The sequence below is a fragment of the Rhinichthys klamathensis genome, unplaced genomic scaffold, assembly GCF_029890125.1.
Source record: "Rhinichthys klamathensis goyatoka isolate OS25496 unplaced genomic scaffold, OSU_Roscu_1.1 h1tg000127l_1, whole genome shotgun sequence".
NCBI classification, from domain to species: domain Eukaryota; kingdom Metazoa; phylum Chordata; class Actinopteri; order Cypriniformes; family Leuciscidae; genus Rhinichthys; species Rhinichthys klamathensis.
The window spans coordinates 886171-907880 of NW_026606664.1; the positions used below are offsets into that span (position 1 = coordinate 886171).

The following is a 21710-nucleotide window of genomic DNA, read 5'->3' on the forward strand; positions in this document are numbered from 1 at the left end:
ACCTCTCAGGAGGAGACTCCTTCTCTTGTTCTGGTTCAGGTGGGATCTCAGTGGCAGGGGTGAGCAAGGGCTCCTCTGTATGAGCTGCCAGCTTGCCTACAGGCATTGGGACCTTCTCTGGTTCAAACTCTGAGACCCGTGGTGGGGTTGAGGTACGAGGTACCTTCGCAAAGACATCAAGTGGCTGTTGTAGGGGTGGTGACTCTCGTTTAGGCTCCATGGTCTGAAACGGTGGTTGGGATTGCGGGGGCTGTTGCATAGAAGCCTGTTTCTCCAGGGGTGGACGGCTGGTCACCTCAGGAGCCAACGTTGGGGCAGTGCTGGTTGGGGTAGGGGTGTAGGGTGGCTCCTGCTCTTCACTGAGAGTACCATCCAATGGATAAAGGTCTTCATCCACTTCATACACCATTCCTTCCACTTCCTCCTCATAGGCGTACTCCCCTTCCTCCTGCTGGTAGATCTCACCGTCCTCTTCATCGTAGAGTGCACCTTCTTCACCGCCATCTTTGTTGTACTCACCATCATCACTGTAGACACCCTGCGGCTCATCCGGTTCCCAGACGGGTGAGTCTTTACCATAGCTAACGGAGGAATGGCAGGAATGGTAGGAGTCGTTCTCATCGTAGAACTCTACTGAACCACGGAAGCTCTCACCATCCTCTGGGCCAAACTCTTCACTGAGTTGGGAGCTACCACGGCTCAGCTCACCCGAGGACGCATAGCGACTACTGCCGGTGGGGCTGCGGGAGTAAAGAACTGTAAGTTATATTAAGTCATGGAAGAAAGAAGGTGGGCGACTGCTTATATACAGGTTTAAGGGCAGTAAAAAAAGAGTTTGAGGCAGGAACAACCAACAACAGAGGAAAATGACACTTGTCAACTAATATTAGTCTCTCCCTGCTGAAAACAACAGCTTAAACCTGCCAAAGATGGTTTTCTGCTCTTACTTGGTCTTTCAGAAGTAAGGTCGGTAGACCAGCTCAAACCAGCTAAGACAAGCAAACAAATTAAGGTTGGTTTAAGGTGTTTTATTCAGCAGGAAAATAATTTCTGCTGGATGGATGTATGAGTGCAGGTAAGGTGGTGAGAGAAAACAAGACAGAGTCCTCAGGCTCATTTGAGGGAGTCGAAGGAAAAAACTCACATAAACATATGGACTCAGAAAAAGCTATTTCACAATCTCAGACCAAACACAAAAAAAGTTAAGACAAGACGGCAGTGGGAAGAGTTGTCAGTGGACAAATTCGTCCAGGTGGACATAAGAAAGAACAACACATAAAAGAAAAGAGACACTGAGCTCACAAAAAGGTGGTGCAGCATTTTCCTGTTAAGAAAGGCTTTTTATCCTCACTGATGAATAAGCCAATTATGTATAGAATGAGAGAATGGAATGAGTAATAAAAGACTCAATGCCACACACACACACACACACACATTATCGATTATGGGACGTGAGGTTTAGAAATGCATGAAGAATCAGAAGTGAAAGATATGAGGTGTGTAATAGGCTGTGAGCCAAAAAGCGTCTGGGCTTCAGACTGGAGGAAATACAAGAGCCATGGGACACACACACAATTACACATTCAAGGCTTCTGTCAAGCCTTTCTGCCAGTTAGATCTACCAGCCAGTCTAACTCCCTAGCACACAAACCCATAAATTCCTAAGACACAGCTTTATTTCACACAACATCTTTCACACAACACATTTTGTCTTTCAGTAAGGTTTGGTTCATGAGAAACAGAGAGGGTAAATCAGTGATATGTACATTCCATGGACTCTGTCAAAACCATCAGCATGGCCCCGCCTGCTGCCCACACACAGCATAGTGTGTCTAAAGGCTATGTAATTAGCGCACACTAGACTTTCGGAATTACAGCGTTATTCTCTAACTCTGTCAAGCATAAAGCAGCCAAATAACAGACTTCACAAAATTGCACCAAATTCCGATTACACGGTACAAAAGACACAAGAAAAAGCTTGTGAAGTGTATGGGTCAGTTACCTAATAACACGTGACAGGCCATTAACAGGTACACAGCAATCATGATAGAGGACAAAGAATACAAAGAGGTATAGATAAAATATATCAATAGATCATGTATGTAAAAGAAGGATTGTTGCGCATGCATGGCAAGCATAGCGAGGACCACAGGACCAGACAAGTCCAATTCCACGACATCATCACAGCGGGACGGAATCACAGGCTGGAGCAGGAAGAAGAGCAGGAGGAGGTGGAAGAGGGTGGAGGTGTAGGAGCTATGGAGACCCACCTATCAGAGAGCGAGTGCCTACTGTCTAAGGAGTACTGGCGGCTGGTCCGCCTGCTCGAGCCAGAAGCCGAATCGAGATCGCTGCGGCCGTTGGTGGCGGAGTCTAAACTATCATAGCGTCTGGTGGGAGGGAAGGGGATGGGGGAGGCAGGAAGAGGAGGAGCATGAGAAATGTCTTTTTTATTCATTTTTCATCTCACCTCATCAGGCCACATTGGAAGGAAAATGACCCAACTTAAGGCAATGTTTAACCAAGCTGCTAATAGACTCATATCAAAAGCATCTCTTTAGGATCAGGATCTGTCTATTAATAAGACTTTATAAAGGATTCAAGAGGCTTTGAAAGAGGCCCTGTCCCAATAGGCGCACTTGATGTTGATTTGCAGTCTCAAGGCCTTCTCTCCCAAAGCTGGGGGGCCCATTTGTTGTTATAGTTTTCCGAAAGGCTGCTCTAAGTTTTCTGGGGCTGTTATGCATCCCTTTTGGTGAAGACTTCTTAGGGGACTATTACCCAACAGTCTGAATGGTAACTTGACTTGGAGAAGGACCCCGAGACCTTAAGGTGCCATTTGGGACAGGGCCAGAATCTTAGAGCACAAAGTCTCCACCATGCAATGAATGAATGTTGGGAATAGCACTTTTGTAAGACAAAATGCTCAGGAAATAAAAGCTTGTTTTGAAGTGAACTGGGCAAAAAACGAGCAATTGAGGGGAAATGTTGCATTCAAATCACAAAGTGGCACCAGAGTGGCTCCAAACCCATGAAGTGTATACAATGACTACTCATTCAATCCTTGTATACAGTCATTAATGCATAGGAATAAGAACAGAGGAAAGTTGTACAGAGAAAGTGAATGCTATTACCAACTAGCATTAGCAATAATATTGCACCCAAGAATTGGGAAAATGTACCTAATAGCTCTCTGGTTATCATAGTCGTAGTCGTTAGTGTCGTTGTAACGGGAGCCATGGTGCATGTTTCGGATGGGGTATTGGTGCATGGATGCGTTGGGCTGAGAAGTGGTGTAGAACGGAGGTGGGATGCTGTTGCTGGTTTCGCTGCGGTAATCACTGTCTCGATCATCCACAGCACTGTCTGGATCATCATCTGAGGAGCAAGTGCAGATTTTAAATGTAAATTGTGTGGATTAACCCTAAAATGTGATTTTTTTAATAGGAATGTTCCAGGACCAAAATGATGTTGATCCACAAACCCATCATACTTCAGTAAACAAAGTAAGTCCACCAGCAAGCATAAATAAAAGTTTTCTGCATGTTTTATTTTCAAACAAAGCTTACTTACTTTGTTGGTCCCCCCATAGACTCCAGTTACCTATGAAAACAATAAGTCAAGAAAAATATTAGAAGTAGGCCAAATAATCTGTGATGAAAATATATCTTTGTGGAACACATGCCTCTGTTTGACCATGAACAAGCAGCTTATTATAAATTTGAATAGTGAAATTACTAGGTGTGACATGGCAGTGCACAGTGCATGAGAGTGACCTTGCCTGTGCACGCTAAGTGCTAATGGTTAATAGCTCTGATGTGAAGTAATAAAAAATGGCCTGTTCACAAGCCAAAGCCACTCTAACAAGCCATTCCTCCTTATCCCACACAGGCTTCAGATATCGCTGAATACGGTCCAGGAAATCTGCACCATGATGATAAGCCATCCATCAAGTGCTCAGAGATAAAGTAAACTCACATTGGACCTGCTGATGGGGTGATTGGTCTTCTAATGAGGTTCTGTACACATTAACCTACCAAGGGGCCATGTAATTTATAGTGTGAGTGTGAGTTGCGCTTGAAAGCTCACAGCACTGAGTTGATGGCATTGGAAGTGGTCTCTCGTGCTCCTCCTGGTATGTGTACTGCAAAATGAGCAAACAGAAATTATTGGCAAGCCAGTTTGAACAGATAAAAGTCTTTGTTTAATTAGGTCAGTAGTTCAAAAAATGCTGTTCAGGTCTCAGGAATTTCTCTGACAGACTCAAATTAATGCATGTTCTGCCCTTGGGCTCTGGGGAGGACTGTAAACACAACAAGACTGGACTTGAATAAGAAGACTCACATCTTGGTCCCTCATGGCATTGAGCTGCTCCAATTTCTTGGCCCAGTATCGAGCTTCCTCCTCCGGTATATCTGGAAGTATGAAAACCATAAGTTAGCATCAAAACTTAGGACAAGCAGTGACCAAATACAATATTGGAGAAAGTAATAAACAGCAAGGATACCTAATGGGAGTTCGAATCGTGTATCCAAAAGCACTCGATGAAAGGTGGGATCTTTGGTGCCGCAGATCTCATTTTCAGCCATAATGACCTGGGAGTCTAAAGTCAACCATTGTCCTGGCCCTTCCTACAACACAATAGAAAAAGAAACAGTGGTATATCTGCTATCAGAGACAAAGCTGTCTGTACATTTGGTTGGATCAACTAGAGAGGTACATAACTCTACCTGCTTGGGGTAATTTAGCTAAAGTTGCAAGTTTGAGCCTTGCAACTTTATCACTGCTATCACCTTAAACAAGCCACTTAATCCCAGATTGCTCTAGGGACACTGTCCTTGAAAGTGAACATTTTATGCCAACATTGTAGAAACAAATTCCACTGGTGTCAGTTCATCTAATAAATTTTAACTGGTAAGAAATTTGAACAAATATTAACACAGAGTCATACAGGGAATGGTTTCTGCAACATGATTGCAATGAGAGCCAATGCCAGGCATCAGCTACAGATCTCTACATATAGCTCTACAGAGAGTGAGAAAAGCTGCAAGCTGTTGGGGGCCAGGCCGGCCATCTGGGCTGTACCTCATTCGACTGTCGAATGCTGTGCAAAGGGATCCACAATGTGCCAACCATGGTGTCCCAGATCAGTCCTTTGTTCCATACCTCCACTGTCAGGCCCAGATCCAGCCTGTTAATCTCACTGGAAAATGGAGTGATGGGTAAAATTGAGAAAAAAGAGGGATGGACAGAGAAATTAATATATAGTATGATGATATGGATACTAAACTCTGTTAGGAAGGTTTCATATATCTTCAGTTAATAACAAACTCACATATAAAATAAAGAGCCCTAAGGCAAAAGTTGCTTAGTTACTTATATGAAATTCACAAGAAGCACATTTTTGAAATGCTGTGGAGAAACTGCATGACTCAGTTATTTCATTTAGATTAGACATGCTGAAAAACCAGACCCCAGAGAATAGCAGAGGACAATATTAATGGAAAAAGAAATAGAAAATAGCAAGAAAAACCAAACAGGGTGCAGACAATAACGCCATCTGTGCCTTGGGCATCTCCAGTCACACTCCACAAGACTACACTCTCTAAAGCAGCATCAAATCCTAATAATAGCCTCAAATTTTACTTTAAAACCAATCCCTCTCAAAGACCACGGGGGCTAATCTTGGAGACAATGGAGGCACCGTGTTAGACATTGCATAGCGAGATAAAGAGTAACTCAAGCAGATCTGGCTTATAGATGACTCAAGAGGAGATTGGCAAGAATTTTGCAGGTGTCATTAATTTAGAACAAATCCATAATGCTAAGCAGGAGCACAAGAAATTGCTTTGTTTTGCTTAGTGAGCTCCACTATTTAAATGTTTTATGTCTACTAGTTTACTGTATCTAATCATCCAGGACAATCACAACACATTTTATCTTAAGTTTCCAAGACAAGATTTATTGCATTCAGTGGTAGGCAACGTCTGGGCCCTTGAGGGTGAAACCATTAGGGGTACTACCTGACTGCCATTACCTAGGGGATGCTGTTACATAAGAAAACAGAAATAGCCCCTACATCAAGGTTCTTATAAGCCTCAAAACACACTCTACGCAAGTTAGTGAACACAAAGCACTAGGGCAAGCACATTAAGGGCCCTATCATACACCCGGCGCAATGCAGCGCCAAGCGTTTTTGCAAGTTATCATTTTCATGTCCAGCGCAACGTTGTTTAAAGCTGCAGTCCGGCATTTTTCCTCTTTGTCGCCATCTCTGTTCGAAATCTGCAATTGCAGTCATTCGCGGAATTATCAACTTTACGTGGGTTGTAGTTCAACACCCTCGACACGGCACAGCGCGGATGAACACAATGTTTGAGGAGAGTGTGCAGCTGTCAGTCACCGCGCCGATGTGGATATTGTCATTCAGAATCACAGATTATTCTTTTTGGAAGTATGACCAACATAACAATTTTCACCGGGAAATGTCATCTGAACTAGTAAGAAACATTCACTTTTGTTCTGGTTCTGACATTGCAGTAAATCGCGCTGATTAAATCTAACAATTGCTTATAAATTATCATTTCACGCAAAACCGTGCAAAGTAGCTATACTATGTTCTCAAATTGTTAATGTTAACAACGTCAGCAAGCATTGCGTGACTACATCATGTAATGTCCTTCCGATATTATCCTTGTTTTCGCATGGGTCCGGTTGCAGTCTCTTTTTTTCTGTAGCCACTCCGAAGTCCGAACGAAGTCTTTTGCATGTTACAGCGGGTGAGTCTCTAGTTGTCACTGATGATGATCGTCGTTTGAACCTTTCTGGATCCGCCATCAAATTGATAAGTTTAATTATATCAAGTGCTGTGAGAAAAGGCTATAAATCTCTACCTCCAACATCCTCACACGCAATATAGCTTATACTAGCCGAGACTCCTTCTTTATGTGTACAGATGTGACGTAATGACGCAAAGACATGCTCGAATCTCCCGCGGAAATCCACCAGTACCACTAAAATTAAAAACATTATTACAAGCTTACCGTTTTGCATCGAGCTAAGGCAAGCAGATAGTTTTGAACACTGGCTGGTTATGTATTTTATCAAATATGTATTTTGGATAATTTTTAACCCAAAAAAAGCTACGGACAGCAGCTTTAAACAGCAAATGCATTTGCGCCCATTTGTGCGCCCATGGCCTGAAAACGCAGGTCTGAAAACGAGGTGTGTTCAGGTGCATTGTTGGTGCGTTGCTATTTTGAGGCAACTGAAATAGACTGTGTCATTGACCAACTGAAACCTGGTCTAAAGTCAATGGCGCAATATTTTTTTGTTATTTAAAGAGCGCGTTAGTAATGTGCGCCTATAGGCGGGTCCACAACGCGAGTACACTCTACTTATTACACACACAGGGACGCGCAGCAGCACATACCAAATAAACATACCAAATAAAAATAAAAGGATTACAATGTAAAAGATGAATATTGTGTAATAAAGATATGGTGGAATCCGGCTTGTCCCGTAGATGGTCTGCTTGCGTGCTTTTGCAAATTACGCCATCTAAATAGTGAATCCGCCATGACGTGAGTGCAACTGGCTTTTAAAGGGAATGTTCTCTTTCATCATCTCGTGTTCGAGATCCACCTATGGGAAGGGCATCCGTACCTGACCTCTGCAGAAGCATCCAATTGCACCAAGTCTGGCTAGACAGACAGAAGCGCGCAGCCAATGCCAGGTGAGGCCACACCCCCTCACCTACGGGCATATAACATCTGGGCGCGCTGCTATTCCTCAGTTGACATTCGCTTCTCGCGATCTCTGCATCTCACAGCTCGGTTGATTTTTTACACTGCTCACCTCGTGTCTTCAGGAGGACATATCGACCAGATCAGCCTCCGCCGGACGTGACAGTTGTTTATTTTTCAACTATTGCTGCTTTGCATTCGGAGCCGCCCACGCTCTCGCTATTTTCACCGTTTCTCCTCACGGCTGCCCGCCACGGATTTCTCCGTTTTCTTCGCTGGTATGTCACTGTCTAAGCCTGCAGCCTCTCCAGGGGATAGCATATCACGGGCCTGCCCGGCCGCGTGTGGTGCCCTTATCGCAGCTAAGGATCTTCATCAGCTTTGCGTGGTCTGTTTGGGTCTTAAGCACGCTCGGGAAGCCCTGGAGAACCCAGAGAATTGCAGTTTCTGCCTCATGCTGCCTAGGAAGCTGCTAAAACGCCGTCTTAAGGTGGCAGTGACACAGTGCACCGGGCTCAGCCCTTCTGACTCGGACGGGGGACACGGTGATGACGACGCGCTACCGGGGGCCTCCCGGGGCGCAACGTCTCTCGTCTGGGCTGACCAGCCCAATCCCGCCTTCCCCGAGGAGGACATCTTCGGGGACAACCTCGCTCTCGTCCACGAACTGCCCGGTTCTGGCGAAGAGGAGGATGCGGCCATTCTTGGGGTTTCAGAGGACGAGGAGGCCATCCCGCCCTCTGGTGTTCCCCAGGCTACCGCCCACGCGGTTCTGCCTCAAGCCATCCTCCTGGAAGTGTGTGAGCGAGCGGCCGCTCGTCTCAACATCGAATGGCCGGCACCGCAGAGCGCCACCGACCAGGAGAGGGATATTTATGATGGGAAAGTGCTGGGACCCCCTCCCGGCCCGAGGAAACAACTCTTCCCCATCCTCCCGGCGTGCGCGAAGCACATGAGAAATTATTGGAGCGACCCGCTCGACTTCAAACACGGTCTCACGGGACTCGAGGTTAAGGACATGGCGGCGCACGGTATGGGCGAACCTCCCACCGTCGAGCCTTCCATCGCCAGGCACCTTAACCCCGCGCTCAGGGCGGGCTGCTCGCTCCCCCCAAGCCGGTCTTGCCCAACAAGATGGACCGTTTTGCTGCCTCCGTTCACCAGGCAGCTTATAAGTCCTCGGCCGTGGCTGTCAGGGCCCTTAACGTTTCTTCGCTCCTCTCCGCCTACCAGGCGGAGATCCTCGAAGAGTTAGGGCAACAATTGGAAAAGGGAAATCCTTCTGAAGCCCTGTGGAAGGAGATCCTCACGGTGAACGAGCTCGTCCTCCGCAACGCTCGGCAGGCCCTCCAAGCTTGCGGGCGCTCCATGGCGCTTTCCGTGGTCGGAGAGCGCGCGCTCTGGCTGAACCTGTCGGGACTCCCTGACAGTGAGAAACGGCGCATCGCGGGCGCGCCGGTGGAGCCCGGCCGGGCTCTCTTCGGCCCCGCCGTCGCACTGATGCAACAACGGTGTGACGATAAGAAGAAGGAGGATGAGGCATTCAAGCTTTGCCTTCCCAGGAAGTCAGTCCCACGCCAGGCGCCCCCTATGCGTTTGCCTAACCCACCGGCCACGGGACGACAGTTTCATCAGGGCAGAGAAAAGCCCCGCAACAAACCACACCCTCGGCAACATAACCCAGCACCTACACACAAGCACTGGGGTAAGCCCGCTCCCGCCGCGGCCGCGGCCAGGAGACCTGCGAATTCCAACCCCACCGACTCGAAACGCAAGCGGCCTGCCTGATGTTCAGCCGATGGGGGCTTCGAGTCCATGTTCACGGGCCGCAAGCCCTTCGGACTCCCCTCCTCTTCTAGGACCCCCGTCCAAAAAACCCAGGGGGTCCCGCGGATGGGTCAGCTCTCCGCCTGTAAACGAGACTGCCCAGCTCGTGTGTTCGAGAAATGTGTGTTTTCCCCCCACGTTCAGGGGACCCTTTGTGAGGGAAAGTTTAAGCTCAGTGACACCACACTGCCCACACTCTGTTCCCCTCACTCTCTCAATAAAGGCTTCGGCCCCAGTGTTTGCCCAACACAAAACACACAAAACACAAAAAAATACGAATCAAATGAATTCGTTTCGGAGGGAAAACCTCTCTCCGCAGAGAGAATTCATCTCACTGCAGAGAGAGGAAATCCCTCCGAACCCCTGCATGTCGCCTCTAGTGTGCCCACTAGATGGCGCCATTGCATCACAAATAAACCTGTCGGTCTCACACAGCTCCGCTCTGGCCCGAGCGGGAGCTCTCGCGAGTCACGAAGCGGCTTGGCGAACCGTTTCAGCTCCCGAGTGGGTGATGCGTACAGTAATGCAGGGTTACAGATTGCAATTCGCAGTAAAACCCCCGCATTTCAACGGCATTCTCTTTTCTCACACGGAAGAGAACGCCTCTCACATTCTGGAAGAGGAAATTTCATCTCTCTTAAACAAGGGAGCGATTCAGGTGGTACCCCCCAATCTGATGAACCAGGGTTTTTATTCCCGTTATTTTCTGGTCCCGAAAAAAGGCGGCTCTCTCCGCCCTATCTTGGACCTTCGAGTGTTGAACAAACATTTGAGGAAATACAATTTCAGAATGCTGTCACAAGGCGCACTCGCCCGTGCCATAAAACAGAACGACTGGTTCACATCAGTCGATCTGAAAGATGCTTTCTTTCACATAAGCATCTATCCTCCGCACAGGAAGTTTCTTCGTTTCACCTACCAGGGCATATGTTACGAATTCACAGTTCTTCCGTTTGGACTCAGTTTGAGTCCCCGGTCTTTCTGTCTGTGCGCGGAGGCGGGCTTAGCACCTCTGAGAATATCAGGTCTGAGAATCCTGACTTATATAGACGATTGGCTCATCATAGCCGAATCAAAGGAGAAGGTGTTGCAGGACACCGACCGTGTGCTCGCGCACATCACATCGCTCGGGTTCCAAGTGAATGTGAGCAAGAGCAATTTCACGCCCAGTCAGAATGTCATTTTCCTGGGCTTGGAGTTGAATTCGGTCTCCATGCGAGCGAACTGTCTGACGCAGTTCAGAGAAGGGGCGAAAGTGCAATATCGCACATGTCTCAGGCTACAGGGTCTCATGGCTTCATCCACCCAAGTTGTGCCATTGGGACTTCTGAGGATGAGGGCGTTCATGAAATGGGTCTTGTCACTACATTTCAGCCCGATTCGCGACCTTTGCCGCTCGGTAACAGTGACACGCGCCTGCTCGGCGACCTTGCGCCACTGGGAGAGCGAGAACTTTTACGCACGGGGAACCCCTCTGGGGGCGGTTACGATGCGGAAAGTTGTGACGACAGATGCGTCCTTGACAGGCTGGGGTGCCACCCAGGAGGGCAGAACGGTGAACGGTCTGTGGCCAAACAGACTACGTTCTGCTCACATAAACTATTTAGAGCTTTTAACCATTTGGAAAGCTCTGAATCATTTTCTGCCTCGCCTGCAGGGACATCACGTTCTAGTACGGTGCGACAATACCACGGCTGTGGCTTATATCAACCGTCAGGGCGGCATGCGCTCATCGAAACTCCACGCTCTAGCTTACAAGCTTTTGGTGTGGAGCAGACGGGTTTTCCTGTCGTTACGCGCAACTCACGTTCCGGGCATTCTGAACAGAGGTGCGGATCTGCTATCAAGGGGAAACCCAATCTACGGAGATTGGCGTCTTCACCCTCAGATAGTGGAAATGCTGTGGATGAGATTCGGACGGGCGAGCGTAGATCTATTCGCCTCGCGCGAAAACTACCATTGTCCTATGTTCTTCTCTCTAAGGGACATGGACGCGCTCCTCGGGGTAGACGCACTGGCCCACCCATGGCCCAGAGTGCTCCTGTATGCTTTTCCTCCCCTGTGCCTGATAATTCCCTCATTGGCCAGGGTGAGAGAGCAGGGCCTGTCTCTCATTCTGATAGCACCCAGGCACCATGGCTGGCGGAGATAATTCCTCTGTTATACGCCGAGCCGTGGCGCCTTCCCGTTCGCACGGATCTATTGTCCCAAGCCAACGGGGAGATTTACCACCCCCACCCGGACAGGGTGGCTCTCTGGGCCTGGCCCGTGAGAGGACGAACCTGAACGCACTTGGGCTTTCGCCGCGTGTGGTCGCCACTATTCAGAATGCCAGGGCCGTCTCTACACGGTCCTTATATGGCTGTAAGTGGCACGTGTTCGAAGGGTGGTGCGATGGGCGCGGTCTCACATCTTATCAGTGCTCAGTTCCTGATATTTTGTGTTTCCTTCAAGACCTCATGGAAAAAGGGAGGTCTTTTTCCACCATTAAGGTCTATTTGCCTGCGATTTCAGCCTGTCATGTGGGTTTTGAGGGCTCTACTGTCGGGCAGCACCCTCTAATCCGCAGATTTATGAAGGGTGCACGCCGCTCGTTGCCAGTCATCAGGAGAACTGTTCCGGAATGGGACCTCTCCATGGTGCTGGAAGCACTGTCTCAACATCCTTTTGAGCCCCTGGGGAGTATTTCCCTTAAGCTGCTGTCCTTCAAGACAGCTTTGCTCTTGGCCTTGGCATCTGTTAAACGTGTCAGTGAGCTACATGCACTCTCGGTTCACCCCTCGTGCACTAAGTTCTCCCTCAGTGGAGATAAGGTTTCCCTTAAGCCTAACCCGGCCTTCATGCCGAAGTGCTTCCCTGCGTTCACTTCGGAGGTGTTGGAGCTGTCCGCTTTTCACCCTCCACCTTTTACCTCTCTGGAGGATCAGAGGCTGAATGCTTTGTGTCCAGTCCGTGCTTTACAGGCTTATATGACCAGGACCAACGCTTTCCGGAAGAGCGACCAGCTCTTTGTTTCATGGGCCCCTCCGCACAGAGGGAGTCCCATATCGAAGCAACGCCTCTCACATTGGGTTGTGGGCGCTATAACTATGGCTTATGAAGCAAAGGGAGTGCAGCCCCCAAGGGGCATCAGAGCTCATTCCACAAGGGGCTTAGCCGCCTCTTGGGCTTTGTTTAGGGGAGTGTAACTGCAGGACATCTGCTCCGCTGCCAGTTGGGCTTCTCCTCATACCTTTGTGCGTTACTACCGGCTGGATGTCACCAGAACCTCGGTAGCACATTCGGTTTTAGGGGTGGGGTCTTCTTAGCTCTCCCCTGTACCCTGTTGAAACCAATAAGAGTGAATGGGCCGGCTGGTCATGTTCATTCTTGCCACCAAACATTTACTTCCCGTTATGGGTATAGTTTATGTGCCTTGGTGGGTTGGGGGTACTATCATGTATGTGTCTCATGCATGCTTCATGTCCTGCTTGTCCACAGCAGTCGGTGTGGCGTCACCTTTGCAGGTTCATGATTAATGGACGTGTCAGGCACCGCCTCCCCGAGGTGACCGTCTTTCTCTGGCTTTCAGAACCTCACTGTGAGTGTATTGGGCAATCGGGGAGCTGTCCATGTCTCTCCCATAGGTGGATCTCGAACACGAGATGATGAAAGAGAACAATAGGTTACTATCGTAACCCCGGTTCTCTGAAACATCGAGTGGAGAGATCCACCAGCTATGCCCCGCTTGCCGCACGAGAAGCGAATATACTTACTGAGGAATAGCAGCGCGCCCAGATGTTATATGCCCGTAGGTGAGGGGGTGTGGCCTCACCTGGCATTGGCTGCGCGCTTCTGTCTGTCTAGCCAGACTTGGTGCAATTGGATGCTTCTGCAGAGGTCAGGTACGGATGCCCTTCCCATAGGTGGATCTCTCCACTCGATGTTTCAGAGAACCGGGGTTACGATAGTAACCTATTGTTACACTCTGATTGGTTTTTGCACGTAATGCCCAAAACACACCCGTTACTCATTAAGACAATAGACCCTTTTAGACCATGCGCTGGGTGTGCCGAACATTTTTCCCGTCGTTAAACTAGCAAAAGTGGATTCGGACACGCCCTAAGTGCACTTGCGTCGTGCGCTTTAGACCGTGCGCTTAGATCGTTAAAATAGGGCCCTATGTATGTACAATGGGACCTTATGCTTTCAATGCATTGGCCAAACATTTGCATTAGCATGTTTGCTAACTTGCATTAAATTCTTGCCCATCTTTTTTTTTACTGCTAAGAGAAAGAGAAGTGGAACTCACAACATGAAGTCCTGTTCCCAACATGGCTGACTGCCTCGCACGGCTATAGTGGTGCTTTTCACGTTCTGAACCTTCAGTGACACGTAGGTGTTGAATTTTTCTGCATGAAAATAATTTTTTATTGCAAAAACACAACAGATAGGTTACATGTGTGTGGAAAGCTAGTTACAGTGAGACTTCAAGCATACCTTGTGGTCCATCGAGCTTGGCTTTCTTCACTGTAATAGAGAGAGACATGTATGTAAATAAGTGATAAACATAGGTATTAAAAATAATCACACTTTACATATCAGGCAGCGCATTTGAGATTCAATGTCAGCACATTTGCATTTGTGCAAGTGGAATTCCTCAAGGCCCTAGAATCCAGTTTGCAGCAATTTATTTTCTTTCGGGGAGAGAGTGGCAATTGCACAGCTTCAGTTTGAACAAACAAAAAAGTACTAACATGGTTTTTTTTTTGGAAATAGTACTGTAATGTTTAAACAGGAGAAAAAACGTACCATTTTTGGACATGGTCCAATGGAACTGCAATGTTTTCTGGCATCAATACTAGATTTGTGGATATGTTGCATAGTGGTACCATGGTAAATAAATAAGATAATAATTAAATTTCCACAATACAGGGTGAATTTATGTTTACCTGATATCAAAGAACCATGGAATTACCATCCAATACTATCACTGTACCATGGTACTACCACAGTACTTTATTGTAAGTGTTGTTAAAGAGAAATAAACATGAAAACCTTCTAAAGGCTTTAAAACCAGCATGTCAAGCAACAAAAAAAGAATAGAGCTCAGCAAAGAAACAAATTCTCCAATACACAAGTTTCTTACAGATTATAACAGATTGTATTATTTCTTACAGAAAATTTGAGTGGTTATGAAACTGCAGAGAGGGCTAGAGAGGCAGTCACTGTCAATTATGCTTAGGGGAAATCTAAAAAAAAAGAAAAAAAAAGAAAGAAAACCTGTTCTCCAACTGAGCTCCTTTTCAAAGCCGAGTGACGTCAACGGCCCCATTCATAATTCATATCCCCCTATTCAGTGTGAAGCATCCTCGGGTTAAGGGGACCTTAAAATAATTCAGAGCCTTCCACTGTAATCCTTCACAGTCAGCGTTCCTCTCTAAATTCAGTGCAGAATTTCTCACTTCCTCAAAAACGCTACAGGTTGACACTTTTAACCGCTGAGACGGTTCCAATTCTAATTAATCTAAACAAAACAAAAAATAGAAGGGTTTTTACAAGTACTCTAAGGTATGAGTACAGTCGACGTCATGTAAAACACTCTGTATCCTCAGCTCGCACATGCACCTTGTATTTTGCCCTTATTAGTTCATCCACAAGGGGGCAACAAGACGAAACAACAACAAACAACTACTTTAGACAGTAACATTAGATGCCTGCATTGACGAGCGTTTGCATGAGTTGGTTATTGCTGCTGGTGCTGTAGAGCAAGTACGGGACTTGCTACTACCATTACATACACAGACACGCTTCTGTGAGCAAGTAAGACATGCTGCTGCTGTACAATATAGCATACATGTATTACCCATAGCAGATCTATACAGGTGGAGCTGGGGAAGGAGGAGGGTTTCGCGCCGCAACTGCTACAGAAAATGCTGACCAAGTATTGTAGAAGTATTTGAAGGATGAGCAGCGAGTTCTGATTGGCTACTGATACAGCAGGAACACAGCTGTGCCCTATAGATAATGATGTAATTGCAAACAAATTGAGTTAAGGACCTTAACAGATTTTAAAACTGTGGGAGACCACAGACATAAAGGCAGTTTCAACTGATTTTTAGCATTATAATCCTCCGACTGCACACACTTGAAGATTCGCCAAGACCGCGAGACCACACACCTGTTGACTGTAACATTAGGCTTGTTTGAGATGCACCTTGCCAATGAGCATTAAGCTGTGTTGTCAGCAAGTCGTTTCCCATCGTGCTTTTTATCAGGGCAATCGGTGAAGAGCAACTGCGCTCGACTGCATAATCCGACAAGTTCACCTCGCCATCGCGAGAGTTTTTTTTCATATGTCAGCATGACATCAGAGCAAGGCGGACCGCGGATTCATTTCCGCATTGATAGTGTTGACATAAAAAAACATAAATCCAAGTCTGAGGACGTGAGCATCTATAGGTAGAACGTCATCTCTCATTTACGGCTATGACATGGCGTGAAAGCAGCATAAGCTTGTTGTTTTGGTTCAGGAGGAACTGTAAAAGGCGGCTGCTGTTTCGGTTGCGGTGCTCAGTGACTGACGTCTGTCTACAACTCTGCATAGCCATTCAAAAAGGAATACGGGTGATCTTCTTTCTCAATACTCCACTTTTATGGCATGTGTGTGGCTGCCAAGTTTCAGCTATAGAAGCACGCAACATCCGGTTAGTAAAGCTTGCTCGCTCTCATTGGCTATCGCGGGATTCACGTCAAAGGCAGCCAGATCAAGAGTTGTAGATCAAACGATTTGAGATCGTGCGACTCCGATGCGATTGTAAAATAATCGTAATGACACCACACAATTGAGGATTTGGACAAAAAGTTGGTTGCGAGAAGCCTCGAATCGGGCCACCCCCGCTCGAGCAACCGCTGCACCTCCGCTCAAAGTTCCCGCTCACGATTCACCGCTGCCTCCGCCCCGTCTCTGCCAGGGTTTCCTCTATCATGCTCCCACACACCATTTCTTGCCATGTGGCTGGCATGCACGTGTGCTGCCGCTTTATCTCTTCCCCTCTTCCTCTCGCGCTCCATTAATCTCTCTGTGTAGCCGACCATGGGCAGAGCGAGCTATATCCTGACACTAAAAATAACCACTTAAGGGTAAATTTGAGAGAAGGTTTTTTTTGGGGGGTGGGGCGCTAAAAGCTTGGCATAAAGGGATGATATTAAAACATGCATCAAAGAAAGCTTGGATTTACCATGTAGGCGTTTAAAGCAATCCATCAGTGATGAACTGCAATCTGAAAACTAATTATCTACATGCTGGAATTTGATGGAATAGAGCTGTTTTTCTCTGTGGAGAGAAGCATATATGCAATATAGTATGTGTTATTGTAGTATAATTGATATACTTTTATAGTGTTATTATGAATGTTTTATTTTTTAAATATTTTCCATTTTATTTTCATTTAAAGGTGCTCTATGTAACTTTTCTACTAAAATGAATCCTTTTTTTATTGCCTGTGTGTGAAGGGGTTGTAATCACACATTAAAATGATCCACTTGTCGAGTTTTGCTATTACCTCTGAAGGCCAGTATTCCTATTTCTATGTGAAGTCTCCGGGTCGGATTTACCGCGAAATCCAACGGATGTGACGTGCATCCGCGCTCCCGAGCCTCTCTCCTTATATACAGTCTATTGTAGACGGTCAGGGAGTTACGTCCGGTTAAAGGCGCACGTTTTTCGGCTTATATCTCAGTCAATCTTTGATCAATATTCCCAAGACTCTAATAGTGCTGGACGGGGCCTTTCGAACGAGCCCACCCCCGAGGTCCAACTCGCCCGGCTCCCCGAGTTATAGCCGTTCGAAATCGGGGGTCCCAGCGAACGGCGATCCGGTAGGGGGCATCCCCGAGGCCCGCCACTCTAGCGTTCGGGCAAGGGTTCCCCTGGGACCTCCTCCCCCGAATTTGAGCTCTCTGGGTCTTTGCGTTCCAGAGATACGAGCGATTTTCTTCTGAGATCGTGACGTCACCGGCGTCCGCAATTTTGCAGCGCGCCCGATGGTTTTCTGCTAATATCTCCGCGAAAACACCACCAAAAACTATGGAACTTATATGGTTCTTTTCAGCTCGACTAGATGGTCCCAACGAGGAGTTCGAGCACGAGCGCTCTTGTAAAATTTGGTTGCAATCTGAAACATCACCACTAGAGGCCGCTAAAAGTTACGTAGAGCACCTTTAAGTTTTAATCATTTTAAAATCAAATCATTTTATTTTGATTAGTGTTTTCTTTTTTATATATTTCTAAAGGCCTATATATATTATATTTTGTTTGATTTTCAGTTTTAGTCATTTTGGTACTTAATTTTTATTTTAGGTAATTGACAAGGCAACATTTCGGATTTTAATTTATGCATTTTAAGTTAAATGATATTTATATTTCATTTTATTGCAGCCCTATTTCAATAGCAGAAAACATCGCCAACTACTTGTCTGGCATGAATAATACAGCGTTTTTAGGGGATCTGTGTGAACGGGATCATTTTGATAACGTCGTTCGTATGCGAAAAACACAAAGAAAAAACGTTTCCGTTTTTAGTACATCGTTGTAGTGTAAACGTACCCTCAGACCACTAGATTCAATGTCATTTTTCTAATGATGTAGCAAAGAAATATTGTGTTAGGTGAAGGTCTGTGATTTTGCAGTTGCATATGAATATTTTCCAATAGGCTATCACTACAGAGAAACAGTGCTAAATTATACATGGTAACTGTTGTTAGTGTTAACTACAATTCAGTCATATATCTAGGAAGTTAAATAGGCCGTTCTTATAAATTATTAATATGAAACGATCTGTGGCCCCCGCCCTTTAAAGGCAGAGTTCACTAAGAAATGAAAATCTCATCATTTACTTACTCTTGAGTCCTTTCACAAACCAAAAATCTATCTTTCCTTGAGGAACACATATGAAGATGTTTAGTAGAACACACAGGCTGCTCTTTTCCATACAATGAAAGTTAATGGTTTGATTGTTTGGAAAAGTCAATGGAGTAAATTGTAAAAAAAAGAAAATATTTTTTGGTGATTCCTTTAATCTACTCATTCCATACTGTGTCATGATTTCCAGATTTTAAACAACAGCCTAGAATATTTTTATTTTATACAAACCAGACATTTTAAACCCAGCTTAGAAATGGCACATTTAAATTCCCTGAAAACTGGCGAAAAGATGGTTATGCAAGAGGAATTCAAGACTTTTAACTTCAAAACACATCCAGGGGGAATTAGGCAAGCCTTACAGTACATCTGCTCAGGTTACTGCGGCAGGCGCCAAGCATGATGCCAGTCTGTGTGACACACACCCACACACCCACTGTCACTTTCGGACGCTGGTTGTGAATCTGCTGCCTGTTTAATTACAGAGTGGTGGCAGACGTGCCATGGATCAGAATGTCTGTGTGGGATGTGTTCAAAGAAACATGGCTTACAGTATCGTTCAGATTCTGAGTCTCCTACAACAGATCTTCTACAACAGACCAATCTGATTTGCATGTCATCTTGCGTTAAATGGCAATCAAGAACTGAGTAAGGCACGCGAACATGGGCAAGTGGCCCATTGCACATGGCAGACCAAAAAGGCTAACAGTAAGTGCATGTGAAAGACATTTGGCCAAAAGATTTACACCGTCCCTCTCTTTTCATACTCTCAGACAAAACCCAGGGACCTCTAATATAAAAAGATCTCAAATCTAGGTTGCATAACACTGGTCAGCAAAATATTAACATGAGCTAAGAATAAACTAGAATTGGGTCTGCACATTTCAAAAACTGCACATTTTAGAGTGGCCTTTTATTGTGGCCAGCCTAAGGCACACCTGTGCAATAATCATGCTGTGAGGTGGATGGATTATCTAGGCAAAGGAGAAGTGCTCACTAACACAGATTTTTGAGAGAAATAGGCCTTTTCTGTACATAGCAAAAGTCTTAGATCTTTGAGTTCGGCTCATGAAAAATGGGGGCAAAAACAAAAGTGTTGGGTTTATAATTTTGTTAAGTGTGTATAATATATGTGTGTGTGTGTGTGTGTGTGTACACACCCATATATGCATGTATATGTATATATATATATATATATGTATATATATATATATATACACACCTTATATAAACAAAAACGTTTATGTTAGATGTGATTAATCGCGATAAATCGATATGACAGCACTAATACAATATTAATGCAATTTAAAATTAAATGAAATGAAATATTTAAAAATAATTCTGTACACCAATAGTAATTATTTTAATGCTTTTGCTAATAACATATTATTATAACATTTTATTATATTATTATAGGCCAGGCCAAAAATGCATCATTTAATTTTACACGATAGGGGGTCCCTGGTCTGTCCCTCTATCCACAAACTGGCCTCTGATTTATATATCTGTCCATTTATCGATTTAGACCATATAATGATTTAAAATGTTTTGAAATTTTTATAGCTACTTATCTGTAAGCATACTTATGTAGAATAAATGTAGCAATTACAACAACAACAAAAATGACACCTGTAATGTTGTCATCTGCCATGAACGCTTTGAACTGTAAAGCCATTTTACGCCCGTACAGTACACAGTTAAAAATAGATGTATCATACATCAAAGTAGATCCCTTCTGAGCAGGGGAGAAAAAGCTTTTGGAATATCAAGGGAACACCCCCCTGAATACTGGCTGCATTTATAACACGGGCGGATTCAATATACTGATATCCCTGTGCATTTCTAGAAACAAACTGCACATTTTATACAATAAATAAATAAATACTTGTAGTCTAAATAAAGCGATAGGGGAGTAAGTTATTAGCTAAAATACTAAAAAGAGGCATTGCACAGAGGATACACTCCTTCTAGTACCTGATATTTCACACTGTCTGTAACCCTACAGTTCAGCTTCTGTTGCATGAATACAAACCAATAATAATATTAAACTCCACTGAAGAACAATATTTAACCGATCATTGATCCTTGATCAGAATATCCATTCTTGAAAGCGGGCGCCTAAAAACTATGCATTTAATTAAATGCAGTATTAGATGATTTCTTAAAGACAGTATTTTTCAAATACAATATCATTTTTTAACCCTTAACATGTCTAAAGATATACAATCAATGTATATAACGCATAACCAACAGCTGGTATTTAATGCATCCATATATGAAAGAATGCACTTACCTCCAACACACAGCAGTGACATTTCTTTATTTATTATTATCCGCGCCCTTTTGAGTTTGCTTGGATAATAAAACTGTTCTTAAAAACGATTTATTTGATTTTTTTTTTTGTTTTATGTTGAGAAACCTCCCCTTCTTGTTATCAAACTCTACCCCACAATATATAAAAATATCAACAGCTACTACTCCGAATCCTTCAGATAATTCAATCCGAGGGCGTTTTTCAACCACCCTCTCGATGTAGACCGCTGTTATCCGGGCTGTGAGTGAATGTTAGCGCTGTTTTTTCAGCCGCTCGTAACGCGCCGCACAGCCATCTTGTTCAGTTCAGCACCGCCGCCGCGAGGATAGCTACTACCGTGACGTCACGGCCCGAGCTGTGCACGAGAGCAGTGACAGCAGCAGCGCACGCGGACGCCTCTCCTTTCTAGATAGCCGAAGCGTGGATGGAAAAAGTGCCTTTTTAATGGGCAGATTCCTGAAATACTGTTTTAATTGAAATAAGTCAGACAAAAACGCTTTGGGGTCCAAGAGACTCCAATGCCCGTTATTAATAGGTCGAAAAACTAACTTAAAGGGATAGTTCACCCAAAAATATATATATATATTTTTTTGTTATCGTTTACTCACCGCCATGTTGTTCCAAACTCGTATGACTGACTTTATTCTGTGAAACACAAATGAACGGTGAATGACGGTCCCAGTCTCTATTAACTTTTATTATTGAAAAAGATTATGCGAAAGTGAATGGTGACTGAGGCGATCCGTCCATAGCATTATGTCCTTTATGACTTTTCCTAATTTCATTTCATGTCATTTAAATAAATATATAAAGAATTTTGCAATTGTACCGCAATTATCTTTCAGAACAATGACAAGTGATTATAAAATTAAAACATTCTTTGACTTTTTACCTTTTTTGTTGAAAGTAACAATATTTTTAT

General features: G+C 45.0%; 1 protein-coding gene across 1 annotated transcript in view; it reads right to left on the reverse strand.

Moving 5' to 3' along the window:
• unc13a (unc-13 homolog A (C. elegans)) overlaps positions 1–20871 on the reverse strand; it is a 117499-nt gene extending 96628 nt beyond the window's left edge. Inside the window, exons 1-10 of the mRNA XM_056256402.1 lie at positions 20768–20871; positions 14052–14081; positions 13864–13963; positions 5086–5203; positions 4508–4631; positions 4345–4415; positions 4090–4144; positions 3574–3603; positions 3183–3378; positions 3–740 (exon numbers count right to left, since the gene is read on the reverse strand). Coding sequence (XP_056112377.1) covers positions 3–740; positions 3183–3378; positions 3574–3603; positions 4090–4144; positions 4345–4415; positions 4508–4631; positions 5086–5203; positions 13864–13963; positions 14052–14081; positions 20768–20789 — 1484 coding nt within the window. The 5' untranslated portion in view covers positions 20790–20871. The remainder of the gene's footprint in view (positions 1–2; positions 741–3182; positions 3379–3573; positions 3604–4089; positions 4145–4344; positions 4416–4507; positions 4632–5085; positions 5204–13863; positions 13964–14051; positions 14082–20767) is intronic.
• Between the last annotated feature and the right edge of the window lie 839 nt (positions 20872–21710).